This window comes from Pollicipes pollicipes, unplaced genomic scaffold (genome assembly GCF_011947565.3).
Source record: "Pollicipes pollicipes isolate AB1234 unplaced genomic scaffold, Ppol_2.1 Scaffold_4219;HRSCAF=4965_pilon_pilon_pilon, whole genome shotgun sequence".
In the NCBI taxonomy this organism is placed as follows: domain Eukaryota; kingdom Metazoa; phylum Arthropoda; class Thecostraca; order Pollicipedomorpha; family Pollicipedidae; genus Pollicipes; species Pollicipes pollicipes.
Window position 1 is genome coordinate 35,888,953 of NW_023596448.1, and position 14,747 is coordinate 35,903,699.

The window sequence follows — 14,747 nt, forward strand, 5'->3', positions numbered from 1 at the left end:
GCGCACACTTGCTGAATGTCGGCGGCGGTATGCAATAGCATTAGCGATTGCCATTGGGCAGTTTGGCTGCTGACTCGTGGCCAGTTGGTCGGCAGGTGTGTTTGCTGCCAGTCATTGCAAGCATCAGCCTTTCCGCTGTGCGCGATGGCGCCCTCTTTGAGGCCCGCTTCGCTAATCTGCCTTTAGTGGGCGGAGCCACGTGTCACCGCCGCGGCGCCATTGGTCGGCCTGCGCTAGGCTCCGCCCCCACGGCTGGCGGGGACCGGAGTTGTGTCGGCTGGGTCAGTGCGTGCGCAGAACGTGCAGGGCGCGGCGTGACTTTCGAGCTCTGGACTGGTAGCGCGCGTTCGAGCCAAGACTGAGTGGGCCGGAGTCTGTCGGGGGCTGGGCCGTGAACTCGTGACTCGCCGGCGGGTCGAGGTCAGGGCGCCGGGCTCACCTCGACCGTTCGACTCCGCGATGGTCGAGGAGGCAGCCCCGCCGCGCCGTCGGCAGGCGTTCGCCGATGAGAACCTCTACCTGGAGCCCGTGCTGGCCCCGTTCCTGAGGAGGGTGAGTGAGCTGCCGCTGGACCGCCTGAAGCGCCAGACTTGACGACCGTGGCATCGACCACGATACATCATTCACAGAATCTGGTGGCATTTGTTCGGCAGTGATTCGTTTGATTTGATAGCCCGCTTGATTTCGCTTGTTTATGCTTGAGCGATAATTGCATTCATAGCGCTCGCCGGTGAGTAACAGGGGCACCGTTCATTGGCACAAGGTCAGGAACTGGCGGTAACAGGAAAACCGTCTATCCCGGTCATGACATGGCCGATAAAGTGCCGAGTTCATCCCTCTCGGTCCAGCCATCAGCCCTCGGGGCTGGTTAGGCAGGGGCGGCTCCAGGTCCCTCGGTCCAGTGGTACAATTAAGACCATCTCTGACTAGTGAAGGACGGTCCGCAACGCCAGGTCACCCTTACCGCTCTTGCCGCACGACACCAATGATGCGGAACGATGGGGAATGCTTTTCGAAGCGACGTGATTGCTCCCTGAAGTGACGCGGCTGCGGCTGTTTCATTTCAATGTGTCGTTTCTCTTTTTGCGTCAGAGGTGTGGACGATGATCTGAGAGCACTCTGTTGCAAAGCATAGTTTTGCGCGACACGAATTTCCGACCGCTGTTCTGGTTTGGCATGGGTTTGGCTGCATCATGAGCCAGTAGCGTGGCCGAGGGACGAGCTTTGGGGGTCATGCCTTTTGTAGGTTGGGACAGGGTTCCTGGTAGCGTAGGCTCCAATACTTTTTGGTAGTTTAAGACGCCCGTTGGACTACTGGAGCATCTCAAAGTCCAAATCATCAACACCGGAATACTAGGGCATTTAAAACCACCTTCGAGTGAGCAGAATGGGATCTTGGGTCTGAAAATCCACCTCCTTAAACATGGGCCCAGAGAACAGCCAAGTGGCCCCTTGACCGAAACGGTTCCCTAGGCTCCGATTTGGTCCCCTCCCGTGCAAAATCCTGGCCACGCCGCTGCCGAGAACTGGAAGCTTCTGCCCGCGGCTAGCAGGAGCTGACTCGGGGTATCCAGCGCGTGGTGCAGGATGTGTGGGGCTGATTCGCTGTTTTTGGCGTCAATTACCCTACGTCCCTATTACAATTGCAACAATGAACCTCGCAATGACTCTGCTATGACCATCCACAGCCCCGTGAAAAATTATTTGCTGACGTTGGCAATAAATGTCGGCGTCTCTGACAGCAGTCTATGTTATGATACGGCCAGCTTGATAATAGCGTCAGACCCGCGGGCAGACGACCCATGGTCATACGGTTTCAAGCATGTGCAAAGAACGGCAGGTGCTTGCCGGGCCGCTTTCCTGTGGAGACGTTGACCCAGTGCTCTTTCACTCAAACACGTTGCATGGGCTGCTCTGCCGCGTGCCCGGGCGGGTACAGACACCGCAGTCCCGGGAGAGCACTGCATTGCAGCATGAATGCCGAGTTAGAAGCATCTGTGTCGTTCGGCGTGTGGTGCCATCTGTTGGGGACAGGCCGAGTTACAGTGATGGAGGGCACCAGGGGAAGGGAGGGAAACAGAACAGAAGCAGCACCCCGAGGACTGCAGGCCGCAAGTGGCCTTCCTCTGCGCTTGCGCAATTGCAACGATATCTCGACCAAGGATGGGCCCTTCAACCCAATGGCCTTAAACGTATCACGAAGAACCGATTAACATACAATATATATATATATATATATATATATATATATATATATATACAAAAGCGTCGTATTGAAAGAGTCCGGTGGCTTTCAGGTCAATTATTCTGTTACTGCTGGTGTCGTCACTGGCTTTGTGAGCTCAAAATGCTTTCCACCTACGCCAATCAGAGACGGATTTACTGGTCTTTTTACAGACATCTTGTCGCAATGCAAAATTTTTTGCTGACGACCGAGTTAATCACCATACAGGCTCGTTAAGTTTCTTGATTATCGTAAAACAGCGGGGTGTGCTCTCGATCTTATTATTTGTTCGTGTCCACCTGATATATTGAACCGACAACATCAAGTCACGTTGCATTAATCCACTCCGTAAATTTGGTAAGGGAGTGTATCCTCCCCCCCCCCCTCCCCGGGTGCTATGCGCCCACGCGCCTGACCAATTTTGTGTGCACGTCCACACGGCAAAAAAGCAGAATCTACGATTTATCTGTAACTAGCCTTTGCTTTGCACAATGTTACATCATTTTGCTCGTGGAAATACCAAGCAACCGTGCTTCACATCCAGGAGGATTTCTCATGAAATCCCGATGCACTGCGCGAGAAACCGTGACGCCTGTTCGCGGTGTTTTCCAAATCTGTGCAGAGTTTGGCCAGCAAAATTGTCACGAGGAAGCACGCAGCCTCTTTTCCCCTATCCAGATTTGCTTGGAAGATTTTGGATAACTTGGTGCATATTTAGTTGTTTGTAGAGCCTCGATTTTTGGCATGAGAATCAAGATTAAAGCTGGAATTATTACTCACTGGAATATAAGAGATAATGCTAAGTCACAGAAGCGTTGCTTTGCCTTGTGAGTTGGAAAGCGCAAAATTATCAAACATGCCAAAGAATAACCCAGCAAGTGCTTTTTTCCACGGATTTGGCCGTCTTTCATCTTAAAACTGGAGGAGAACGGGGGGCACAAGTTGGTAGGCTGAAGCCACCCCCACACCAACAGAAAAGGAAACAATACCCCTGTTGAGCCGGGTTGTTCGTACGCGCTGAGTGCTGCACTCAAGAAGACCTGACCGGGTCAAAATGATTCTCTCTAACCCGTGTGTTTCTTTTTTGGCCCAGAACTCTTTGGAACCGCGGCATTTAGCACTAGAATGATTACCGCAAGTGGTTGGTAATTGCTCGTCCCCTGCGATTTATATGTATCCTATGCTTCCCTCCCGAAGCTAGGCCAACATCGCAACTTAGGAGACATGACCAGAGATTGAGCCTGTTAACCAAACACCAAGCATCTGGGTTAAAATCCCTGCTTCTATCACCGTTTCGGTACGATGGTCACAGTTCCCCCCCTCCAGACCTGAAACTGCTCGCCCTCTGCGGTACCGGGACTTCCCGTCCCGTAACACCCGTGCCTAACCGCTTTCAGACGGAGGTGCCTCTGGCCAACCGGCTGCCTGACAACGTGGTCGTTACTCTGGAGAAGGCAGCCCTATGGAAGGCGTTCTGTGCTCGGACCAATGAGATGATCGTGACCCGCAAGGGACGGTGAGTGACACAGCCAGTGATGTGATGTGTGATGTGACCGGTGTGTCACACGCATTACGCCAGCCGGTGATGTGATGTGTGATGTGACCGGTGTGTCACACGCATTACGTCATCCGGTGATGTGATGTGTGATGTGACCGGTGTGTCACACGCATTACGCCAGCCGGTGATGTGATGTGTGATGTGACCGGTGTGTCACACGCATTACGCCAGCCGGGGATGTGATGTGTGATGTGACCGGTGTGTCACAAGCATTACACCAGCCGGTGATGTGATCTGTGTGTGATGTGTGTAAAATGGTCGTCGTCGTTGGCGGCGGGCAAAGCAATCGTTGATGGTTGATTTGAATTGCGTCAGCGGCGCCAGTTTAAGCCGGCTCGGGAGCGCACTCCGACAAACTTCTGTATAGCTCGAAGTACTTGCATGTCAAAATATTTTGCACTTGACCATGCGGCACGTGGCCCGTAGACTGTGCGATGCATTTTGGCAGCGGCAGCGAAACCGTGAAATATTGGGGGACAGGGTCGGTCAATTTTTGAGCTTTTTATTTCCATGCGACATCCCCGTTCCACCTTCTGAGAAAAATGTCCAGTTTTCGCACATGAGCCCTCAGTTCGTGAAGGACCGGGCAACACAGTTTCATTGCACCGCACGCTTAAATTCCAGGAGCGATGAGCGCTGTAAAACGTGCAGAAACCTCGGTAAGAACGGAATCCTAAACCAACCCCAGTCAGTTCCAGATTTTCCTACATCATGAAAATTGATCAACATGCTAAATTGCCATGAGCGCCGTGTAGGACATCCAGGGGCTTATTCCGATGCTTCAGCACTTCAAAAATGTGATCGTGGCAATGGCCTCACCGTAGCCTGGCTGCAAAGCGAAAAATGTGAGCACGCTCAGACGGACACTGAACGTTCGTTTTCGGTGAGCGGTTGATGCAAACTACGAACTCCTGAACAGCGTGGTGGACATTCTCGTTACATTCGCTTTATTGCATTATTCACTTAACAGAGGCTTGGTTTGAACCTGTCTGATTTCCAGCTTCATAATCCGATGTTTTTGTCTGTTAACGTAGCTCACGTGCTGCGCTGCATCCACGAATGATGCCAACTTTTCGGACCATTGCGGTGCAGTCTATATCGCGTTATTTGCCGATGAACAGATTCGTGCTGTTTCTAGTTTGACATACATTGTAGTGGAAAACCTCAATCACCATCAAACATAGCTATGGTTTTGAATACGTCTGGCTGCATTTTGCCGGTGGATTCAACACAACGGAGCAATATAGGAAGCCCGATTTCATGTCAGGCTTCAGTAATACCACTTGGGGTTTGCAACGACATCACGACGTCACGGCAGCGACAACGACCTGCAGATGCAATAACTCGACCCGACCCCCCTTTGTAGGAGGGCAATTTATATATATATATATATATATATATTTATATTTATATATATATATATATAACATCCATATATATATATATACATATATATATATATATATACACACACATTTATATATATATATATATATATATATATATATTTATATATATATAACATCCATATATATACATATATATATATATACACATTTATATATATATATATATATATATATATATATATATATATATATATATATATATTTGCCTTCGATGCAGCCGTGCCGTATAGCTGTACACCACACGACACTTTCAGCGATGAAGGAAGAGATAAAGATGCAGGCAGCCCAGCGGGCTCACTGAGTGTTTGGGATACCAGAGATACGGGGCTCGGATCACCGCGGTGGCCGCCCTCCTCCTCCAGGGTCAGAGGCAGATGACGTCATATAGCCTGAGCTGTCGGGTGCATCGGAAGGTGCCAATGACCGATCAGTATGGAGGATGTAGTCCAGTAATTGGTCGAGGAATCCGAAATGTTCATGTTGGCTGCATCTTAAGCCCACACACATAAACACGTGTTTGTGTGCCTGTGTGGCTTTATGACATATCACACACTTAATCACATAACACGCCTGTATTAGAAGTCACTAACATGTTTTTTACGGCATAGGGTGTGTGCAATGAACGTGATGCTGAAGACTAGAACCAAATTAAAAAGTGATAGGCTGTGAATGAGAGTGGTCCCATCGCTTAAAATTAAAAGGCAGCGCTGGCCCTCTGGGGTCGCTGAGGCACTGACACGGACCTGACCGTGCAGACAGATGCATGGTAATGGTCTATACATGTTTTACACGTACTCCCAAGCTAATTAAGCTCTCAGATGACGTTTAGAACTATGAATTGCGTACCATGTTGACTCGTGTCGATGCAATAAACACTGGCATGCCTCAGTTTGAAATCTGGTGGCGATGCCAGGCAACGTGGCTTAAAATGTCGTGCTCTGGTCAAAGTGAAAGCTGGATATTGGTTCTAGTCCAAGACTCTTAGCCGAAAACATTGGCTTAGAATGGTTCAGGCATGCCTTGAAGCCCAAGTTTTCGGTGTGTTGCCAGGCGTTGCCAGGCGTGTTTCTAATGAGGAAAACGACAAAAGCGGCTGAATAAGCGTTATCGGACTCACATGTTATGATGTATATGTTTGAAAGAAAAGAAAATGAGTGTTTCACAGCAGATGCATGGGACAACGTGGTCTAGGTTAGCTGAAGCTATGAAAGGCATTAGATGCGTTACAACAATCGAAGCTTTCTTATCAGGTAAAGTTATGAAATACTTACTACCAGTATGAAATACCTAAAAAGGTACTGAAGTGGGCTCTTAAGTTTGGTAAGGCATTGCCATTGTATCGTACTGGAAGCACCGCCACGGCCATTTTTCTGGTTGAGAATGCAGACCATGGGGATTGTACTATAAGACAATTCTCAACCTAAGCAGTCTGGCCCAGCTGAAACGCTTTCTAGGAGCCGAAATGTTTGCAGACTCCCATCTTCGCTTCACGGAGCTTTCAGACACAGGAAGCACAGTGCTGGGTAAGTGTTCTTTTCAACTTGCAGGGCATTTGCAACCAGAATATTTGGTAAGACAGGTTTTGTCCCGCAAAGCTGTATTATGAACACGACTACACCTCACCATTCGATCAAAATGGAAAAAACAAAATTACCCAAACGCTGAAAGGCTGAAGAACACGGGCCGAAACCGTTCTAGATCTCGACATCTCGACAACGCCGAGACACGAAATCAAGTCACTCTTACGGGGCAGAAGACGGAAAATCCGACTGACAAAAGCCTGTGTCCATGCATGCAGATCAGCATGAGCTGTCGCGCCTAAGTAGCAGGTCCGCCTGTTTTGGGGCGTTTTTAGCGACTGACGTCAGATTTTACAGCTAAAGCAGATGCTGACATGAAGGTACCCGCACGGTGTAGCTGAATGCTCTGACTACGGCTCACTACCGAGTCTTCAAGCTGTCCTACCAACGGGTACGCCAGCAGCTGATCAGAAATGGACCAACTTAGCAAATTTAGAGTTACAACTTAGGAGACCAACAACGTCACGTTTTTCGAAATCCATCTCGAATGCCAGAGACTGTGGCCCTTGCCTCGAGAGACTTAGCCTGGACAACTACATGCACGAGCTTTTGTATGCATTATAACCAGCATCCGTTCAACATTTTTTGCAGTTATCATGCCGCTTTGGTCACAGCTGCTTAAACCACAAATGGTTGCAAATCGATCGACGTTATCGCTTTGAATAATTTATCGGCGTCGATTACAATTACCAGGCCTGCCGAGACATGGCGGGTCTGTTAAAGAGCAGCTGTGCTGAATTAACGCACCAGGCTTCTGCAGTGGATCTCTACCTGTTATGCATCATGAAAGGTGCTATGCAACGCGCTGGTAAAACCAACTGGTGTGGGATGCCAGAGGTGACAGGCTTTATAGCTTGGTTTTCCGTACCGTCTGTATGATGACAGCAAACAACGCTCACATCTGCTACCACCCCGCTCATTTCACATGAAGGAAAGTGTCGTACTGGTTATGTAATGGAGTCATTTTAAACTCATTCTCAGACTGAAGGTTCGTCAGTGGAGTGTCATTTATGATGCACTGTATGTTAGTAACATTTCGAAACCCGGAGGGAGGGGGGTAAATAACTTACGGTTCAAGGCTCAACAGCAACCAATTTTCAGCAGCCGGCTTCCGGTTGCATGCATTGGAATGCCATCCGCCTCGACGTGCTGTGCAATCTCGCACTTCTCACGCCTCTCACACTGCAATCTCACACTTTTCACGCTTCTCACACTGCAGTCTTACACTGTCCCGAATTGGCAGCAGATGTTGCCCGCGATGGCCTTGCCGTCGCATTTTTCCGTAAAGGTTTCCCTGGACGCAAGCGACTAAGGTGCTACACCACCATGGGCCTGTACCCCGCCTGCCTGAAGGTGAAACCAACTGACAGCAGAGGAATCTCAACAGAAAGGGACGGACGGCTCACAAAAAGCGATGTCCCTGGCAAATAAGCGAGAGATGTCACACCGTGTTACAAATCGTCGCGCGAGAATGGCTGGCCCCGTAGCTGAATTGGCCAGAGCGCCTGCCACCCAGACCACCCGCGACTGGGTGGATGGGTTCGGGTCGCTTTTGCGCCCGGCTTTTGCTCCTGGTTGGGATTGCTTGCGGCCGGTGGCAGCCCATCCAAGGTCAGGTATCAGGTCGAAAGGTGGGTGGATCATGTTGAGCATTGCCGCACATTAAACTTTCGCCACCAAATTCTGCCGTTGAACTAAAATATCATGATGGACGGCGGGGTCAAGGTTCGCAGAACGGGGTTTTCTTAGCGCGAACTAAGGTGACAGAAACCACCAATCAAAATGTTGGGAGTAAATTTATAAAGGATAGCGAACAAATGTTTTCGTTCGGAAGGCCCAAATTTTTTTATGCACGTCGCTAAGACTCACAGGCGCTTGATACCTACTCTTTGTTGTTGTTGATTGGAGTTTTAGGGTGCGCCAACTGCTGAGTTCATTTTGCACCCACGTCTACCCTACTTACTCTTCGTTCGTAGCAGAATGGGCAAAGAACACCATAGTTCCAAAGAACGTGACATCAGATGGATCTACTACGATTACTTGCGACGAAAACCTGACAAGTGCCGATGTCAGTTGGCAACGTTCTAGGAGCGCAAAGCGGGACAAATATACAATGGTCGCTCCGGATCAATTCCGTATGCTCTTTTCTGCAATCCCATGAGCATGTTGCGCAATATGTGGCTGTGGGTTAGGCATTGTTTTCAAAAAGACGCGTGCTGGTAGCTTATACGGTGTTCATTGTATTATTCCGCTGTCTCTGATATGAACGTTGTGCCCGTCGCTTGTCAATTTAATTAAGGTTGCCAAAGTTCCTGCAATAAGGTCTCGTATTTCTCCGCCGAAATGCACATTGCACGTGTCATCCGCAAACACTTGCTGCTTCCAGGAAGATGTTTCCCACCATCCGACTGAAGATTGAGGGCCTCGAGAAAACCTGTCTGTACGCCATGGTACTGGAATTCACTCAGCTTTACGACATCAAGTAAGTCCCGGCGGCGGCTGACCGTGGTTGGGCTCCAGCGTGCGGCACACACGGGCGTTCGGCTCCAGCGTGCGGCGCATGCGCGTGTTCGGCTCCAGCGTGCGGCGCACACGAGCGTTCGGCTCCAGCGTGCGGCACACACGGGCGTTCGGCTCCAGCGTGCGGCGCATGCGCGTGTTCGGCTCCAGCGTGCGGCGCACACGAGCGTTCGGCTCCAGCGTGCGGCGCATGCGCGTGTTCGGCTCCAGCGTGCGGCACACACGGGCGTTCGGCTCCAGCGTGCGGCGCATGCGCATGAGTGACAGATATCGCACACAACCCATTCAGCTGGCACCCTCCGCCTCCACTTCGACACATGCAATGCAATTCGATGCACGCACAATTCCGTCGCCGGAACTCTATGACTGAAATTCAAACATGCTCTTGACACACAGACATGGGGCACGGAGGTCGTGAGAAGCTTGAGGAGACAGGGAACTTTCTTGTTTGTTCACGTACCGCTTTCGCCTCATGGAGGGCCCAAACTCTTCAACTCGGGTGAATCTGAACGTAATCAACGATGCAAACAAGCCTTAACAGATGGTGGGCCCCCCTGTGCACCGTCGGAAACCAGTATGCTTTCCAACGGAAAACCTGGCCCTGGCTAGCTTTCTCACAGTTTAGTGTCCTACTGTGCCACCACGTTAGGCTGATGGCAAGGCAACAAGTCCGTTCATTGGCTGTTGATGAACCGACGTCACAGCTAGAACTCCAATAACAAATCACCATCACTGTTTTGCATCCAGTCAAATCAACGGACCGAAGGCGGGTGTGTTGCATTTTGTTTGGAGCGGTGAAAATAATCGGAACACGGCAGTTGGGAAGCCAACATTGTTCAAAAGGTAACAGAACATCTTAAATGACTTTGATTATAGCAGCGCTGCGTGCGTGATAATAGCAGCCTCGAGCTTGTACCTCTGATGTCATGCACCGTCCAGCCGTTTGTCTCGTGGGGCCAAGTCACGAAACTTCACTGCAATGACACAACACACGATCGTAAGATGAAAGCAGTGCGATGTACTTGTGATCATTACGTGTCTGTGATAAACGGGGTGATAAATATCGTAACACAATCGCATACCCGACACCGGCACAGCGTCACGTTCCGAGCACGGTGCTCTCCCGACACCAGAGCACGGTGCTTCCCCAGTCACTTGAGCACGGTGCTCTCCCGGCACCGGAGCACTGTGCTCTCCTGGCACCGGAGGCCGTTGCTCTGCCGTCACCGGAGCACGGTCCTCTCCTGGCACCGGAGGCCGTTGCTCTGCCGTCAGCGGAGCAGTGCAGTGCTCTGGAGCAGTGCTCTCCCGGTAGCCCTGCGCTGACCCGCCCCTGACCGGCCGTGCCGTGGCCAGGTTCCGCTACATCCACGGTGACTGGAAGCCGACGGCCACAGCTCGGGCGGACCCGCCGCTCACCGCCTGCTACGTCCATCCCAAGTCGTACCAGCTGGGCGAGTTCTGGATGAACGAGCCCATCTGCTTCGACGACGTCAAGATCACCAACGACAAGACGGTCGGACCGGCCATGGTGAGTGTCCCGGCGTTGTCAACAGTCAGCTGACCGTGCGTGTCAGCAGTCAGCTGACCATGTGTGTCAACAGTCAGCTGACAACGTGCGTACAGTCAGCTGACAACGTGCGTGCACACATATAACCAATCAAGAGCTACATGCGGTCTGGCCGTCCGGCAGAACGCACTTTCGGACGTAGAGAAGTGAAGCTTTGCTCTCTTCGGCTAGGTTGAAGTCAGCTGCGCGAGTTTGCTGAAGTTTGTTCGAGATGAGTGCGAATCCCACTGCTACAGGCATGAGATATGTGGTGTCTTTGAGTTCTGCTTACGAGTGTATCGGTCTGGGATACAGTGTTGTGATCCTGTTATTTGCATTGCTATGCTGTTAGTTGTTGCGATCTTGAAGCTAAGAAAGAATCATCCGCAGAAAGAAAGACAGGAAAGAAAGCCGTCGGGGCATCTAACTGTTCTTTCCCTACCGGAGCAGACCATGCATGCATCACCCTTCCTTGAGCGTGATTCCAAAGAATGTGTGCCTTTTAGTCGCCGCAGAGAGGCGTCGGCGGGCTGCGCGTGCCGGTTGTTTGCTGGTGTTCCGCAGGTTCCTGCGATCGGTTCCGTCCTCCTCTAGCCGGTCGGTCCTGTCCTCCTCCCGCCTCTCTGCTCCGTCCTCCTCCCGCCGCTCCGCTCTGTCCTCCTCTGCCGCTCCGCTCCGTCCGCGGGCCGCGCGGCCATTCCAGGCCAGGCCGGCCATGTTGGCCCGGCCAGCCGGCCAATGCGGCCGGGCTGGCTGTGTTTGGACGGCCCACCGGCGGCAGCGGGACGGCGGCGGCGGCGGCGGTGGACGGAACGTAAGGGGGAAGGGGCGGGGGGGGGGGCAGCCCGCAGATCTCCCAGCGCTGTGTATGCTAGGTACATGAAAACGGTCGGTCAGAGAGCTGGACAATGATGCTCGGCGCCGAACTGCATCCAGGCATGACAACTATTCGGAGGTGTTGGTTTGCCGGGAGCGGTTCCCATGACAACAGGGCGTAGATACGTCAGAAAACGGACGGTTGGTGAGGAGCAGGGAGTTAGCTTAAGTTTCAAAAGTTCCAAACTTTCAAAGGGATTTTCAAAAGTTCCAAAGCTTCAGCGCAACGCTTTCTGTACATTTCCTCGGCGGGTCTGTCTGAGATCGCTAAGAGGTGTTGCAACTTGTAAGTGTGATTTAGCTAGTACATTACAGAACACCTTTCTGACAGGCTTCGCCGAGCGGTTTTAATGCGGCTTTTCCCATATAGAATGAGAGAGTTTAAGAAGCAATCAATCCACTAGCCAAGCAGCAATACTACCGTCTGATTACGTGATAGGAAACATTAAGCAGCAGGAAAAGCGGCAAGACTGATCCACTTGCAAATAATATTTTCTTTGTAACTTTTAAACTGTGACTTAGCAAGGCACAGTTGTTGAACAGTGAACTAGAACATTCCCCAGCCGTGGCTGGTATCACGCCCGTGTACCCAGCCAGTGAAGGGGTGGCTTGTGGCGACGTTACGGGCGCTCAGAGTCAGCAGCCGGTGCTGGCTGCTGGCTGCTGGCTTCTGGCTGCTGGCTGCTGGCTGCTGGCAGCTGGCTGCTGGCTGCTGGTCCTGCTGACCGCTGCGGTCTGACCGCTTAGTGTCACCGCCGCCGCCGGCTAGGGTCCGCCGTAATCACGGCTTCGAGCGCGGTAGACTGACTGCTGGCTGCTGGCTGCTGGCTGCTGGCTGCCGGCTGCTGACTGCTGACCGCTGCGGTCTGACCGCTTAGTGTCACCGCTGCCGCCGGCTAGGGTCAGCCATAATCACGGCTTCGAGCGCGGCGGACTGATGCCAGCGCCGCCATAAACCAGGCAGTCAATCTCGCCGATTGGGCCACTTTGCTCGCTCGTTGTGGTGGCAAGGCAACTACATGTGGCTGCGGGACGTGATAACTTGCTTTTTGTGAAGTAGGAGCTGACTTTGGACGTAACTGGTCCACTTGGCTACCACCGATGTAGCTCAATTAGACATAACAATGCGTAAAGCTCCGAAAGGTCACCACTACAAACCTTATTTTTGTTCGGCGTCAGACTCCACTGTTCTCACCACATAAGCGTACCGTAACCGTGCATAGGTGCGACACCTGTCGACCATGATAGCATGACCCGGGCTACTGGCGATACCTTACCACGGGAAAGTGCCAACAGCGCGGTCTGCGCGGCACACTCGGCTCACATTTTCCCGCCGGGCTGATTGTGAGGTTCCGCTGCATGGAACTGACAAAATGACAATGAGAATGAGATTAACGGGTGAGAATGGATGAACTGATAACATGGGGTTTTGCTGCGACTGGTGTAATTCCAGAACATATATTATTTCCTATAAAATTAGTTGTATGCTCTAAGTGCTTGCTTGCAGTCGATGTTTGTTCCTGCCTTTCGTTATGAGCTTGTTTTGGGGAAATATGGGGATTTTTTAAGTTGGGAAATATAAAATCGCCCACTTACGGCGGTGGGCTGGACTGATGCCAAATTTATAAATATTGAGGAATGGCTCGATGACTCACAGTTTTTTGATGGAAAGCCTGTGGCCAAACTAAATTGATATGTGCTCAAGTTCTTAACACCTTAAAGGGATTCATTGCGATGTGTACAAGTGCTGCAATGGCCGCCTCGTATACCGATTTCTAACGCCTTTGTTTCTTATTATCAGTAGATTGAATCACCACGTCAGGTCCCAGAGTGACCTGTTTTGTTATTATGTCATCGCGCCGCTCTTTGTACCGGCTCCTCGGCCCCGGCAGCCACCCCGGGCCGACACCCCACCTCCCCATCAGCGGCGGCCGGTCGCTCGGGCGGGGCGGTAGACGGGGCGTCGGCAGTTTATCGGTGGCCTCCCTGACGCATGACCCCCTCCCCTCCTTCACCTGCCGATACCGTGCCCGACTTCCGGCGCCCCCTCCCTGCCCCCTCCGCCCCCGCCCCCGCCCTGTTGACTCGAGCCGCCTCAGACGGTGCGGCGGGCCTATCGAACCCCCTCCCCTTCCCGCGCGGCGGAGAGAGCGACGGAGCGGACAGAGGGGAGGGCAGGCGGCAAGCTTCTGGGCGCGATCGGCGCGCTTTACGGCCCATTGTGGCCGGGTAATGTAGACGGGAGCGCGTTTGATCGCGCCGCCCGCCGCCGATTACAAACACGGCGCACTAATGCGCCAGGTATGACACGGCGCATCAGCTGGCCAAATGGCCGTGCCGCTTTTATTGTTTTTAATCCGGCCCGTACGCGGATTCCCTTGTCATAAAAATCTACTGCCTGATTTATCGGTATCGTCGGCGGCATCCTTTGATGCGGTTTACAACTGTGTGTCGACGATAGGCGGGCGCGCCGCGCGCCACCGCCGCCACCGAGCCGGTCGGCGGAGTCGTAAACGGCGCGCCATTTAAACATTTCGGGAGACAATGCCGAATTAAAGGCCCAACGCGGCGCGGCGCGGGCGGGCCGTGCCCTAATGGCGCGCCCGGCGGGACACGGGGACGGTGGGCGCCCGGGCGTGGGCTAGGGCGGAGACGGAGACGGAGACGGAGGCGGGACGGGGACGGAGACGAAGATGGAAACGAGGACAGGGACGGAGACAGGGATAGTGACAGGGACGGAGACGGGGGCAGGGACGGGGACAGGGATAGTGACGGGGACGGAGACGGGGACAGGGACAGGGACGGGGACGGGTTCGGAGCCGGAACCGGAGCCAGAGCCGGAGCCGGAGCCGGAGCCGGAGCCGGAGCCGGAGACGGAGGCGGAGACGGAGACGGAGACATGAACCAAGACGGAGTGTGGACGGAAATAGATGGGGAAGCCGAGAGATGGACCGTTTCCGAGACCGAGGCAGCGGCCGAGGCATCAACCAAGACCAGAACAGGACCAAATACCGACACAAAGAACCGAGCG

General features: G+C 52.6%; 1 protein-coding gene across 1 annotated transcript; it reads left to right on the forward strand.

Moving 5' to 3' along the window:
• The first annotated feature begins 396 nt into the window (after positions 1-396).
• On the forward strand, positions 397-11,434 carry LOC119095273 (T-box transcription factor T-like). The gene is made up of 5 exons (XM_037218132.1): positions 397-552; positions 3,622-3,740; positions 9,158-9,253; positions 10,648-10,822; positions 11,405-11,434. Exons 1-5 carry the CDS (start codon positions 460-462, stop codon positions 11,432-11,434), a joined length of 513 nt encoding a protein of 170 aa, XP_037074027.1. The 5' UTR covers positions 397-459.
• The last annotated feature ends 3,313 nt before the right edge of the window (positions 11,435-14,747 follow it).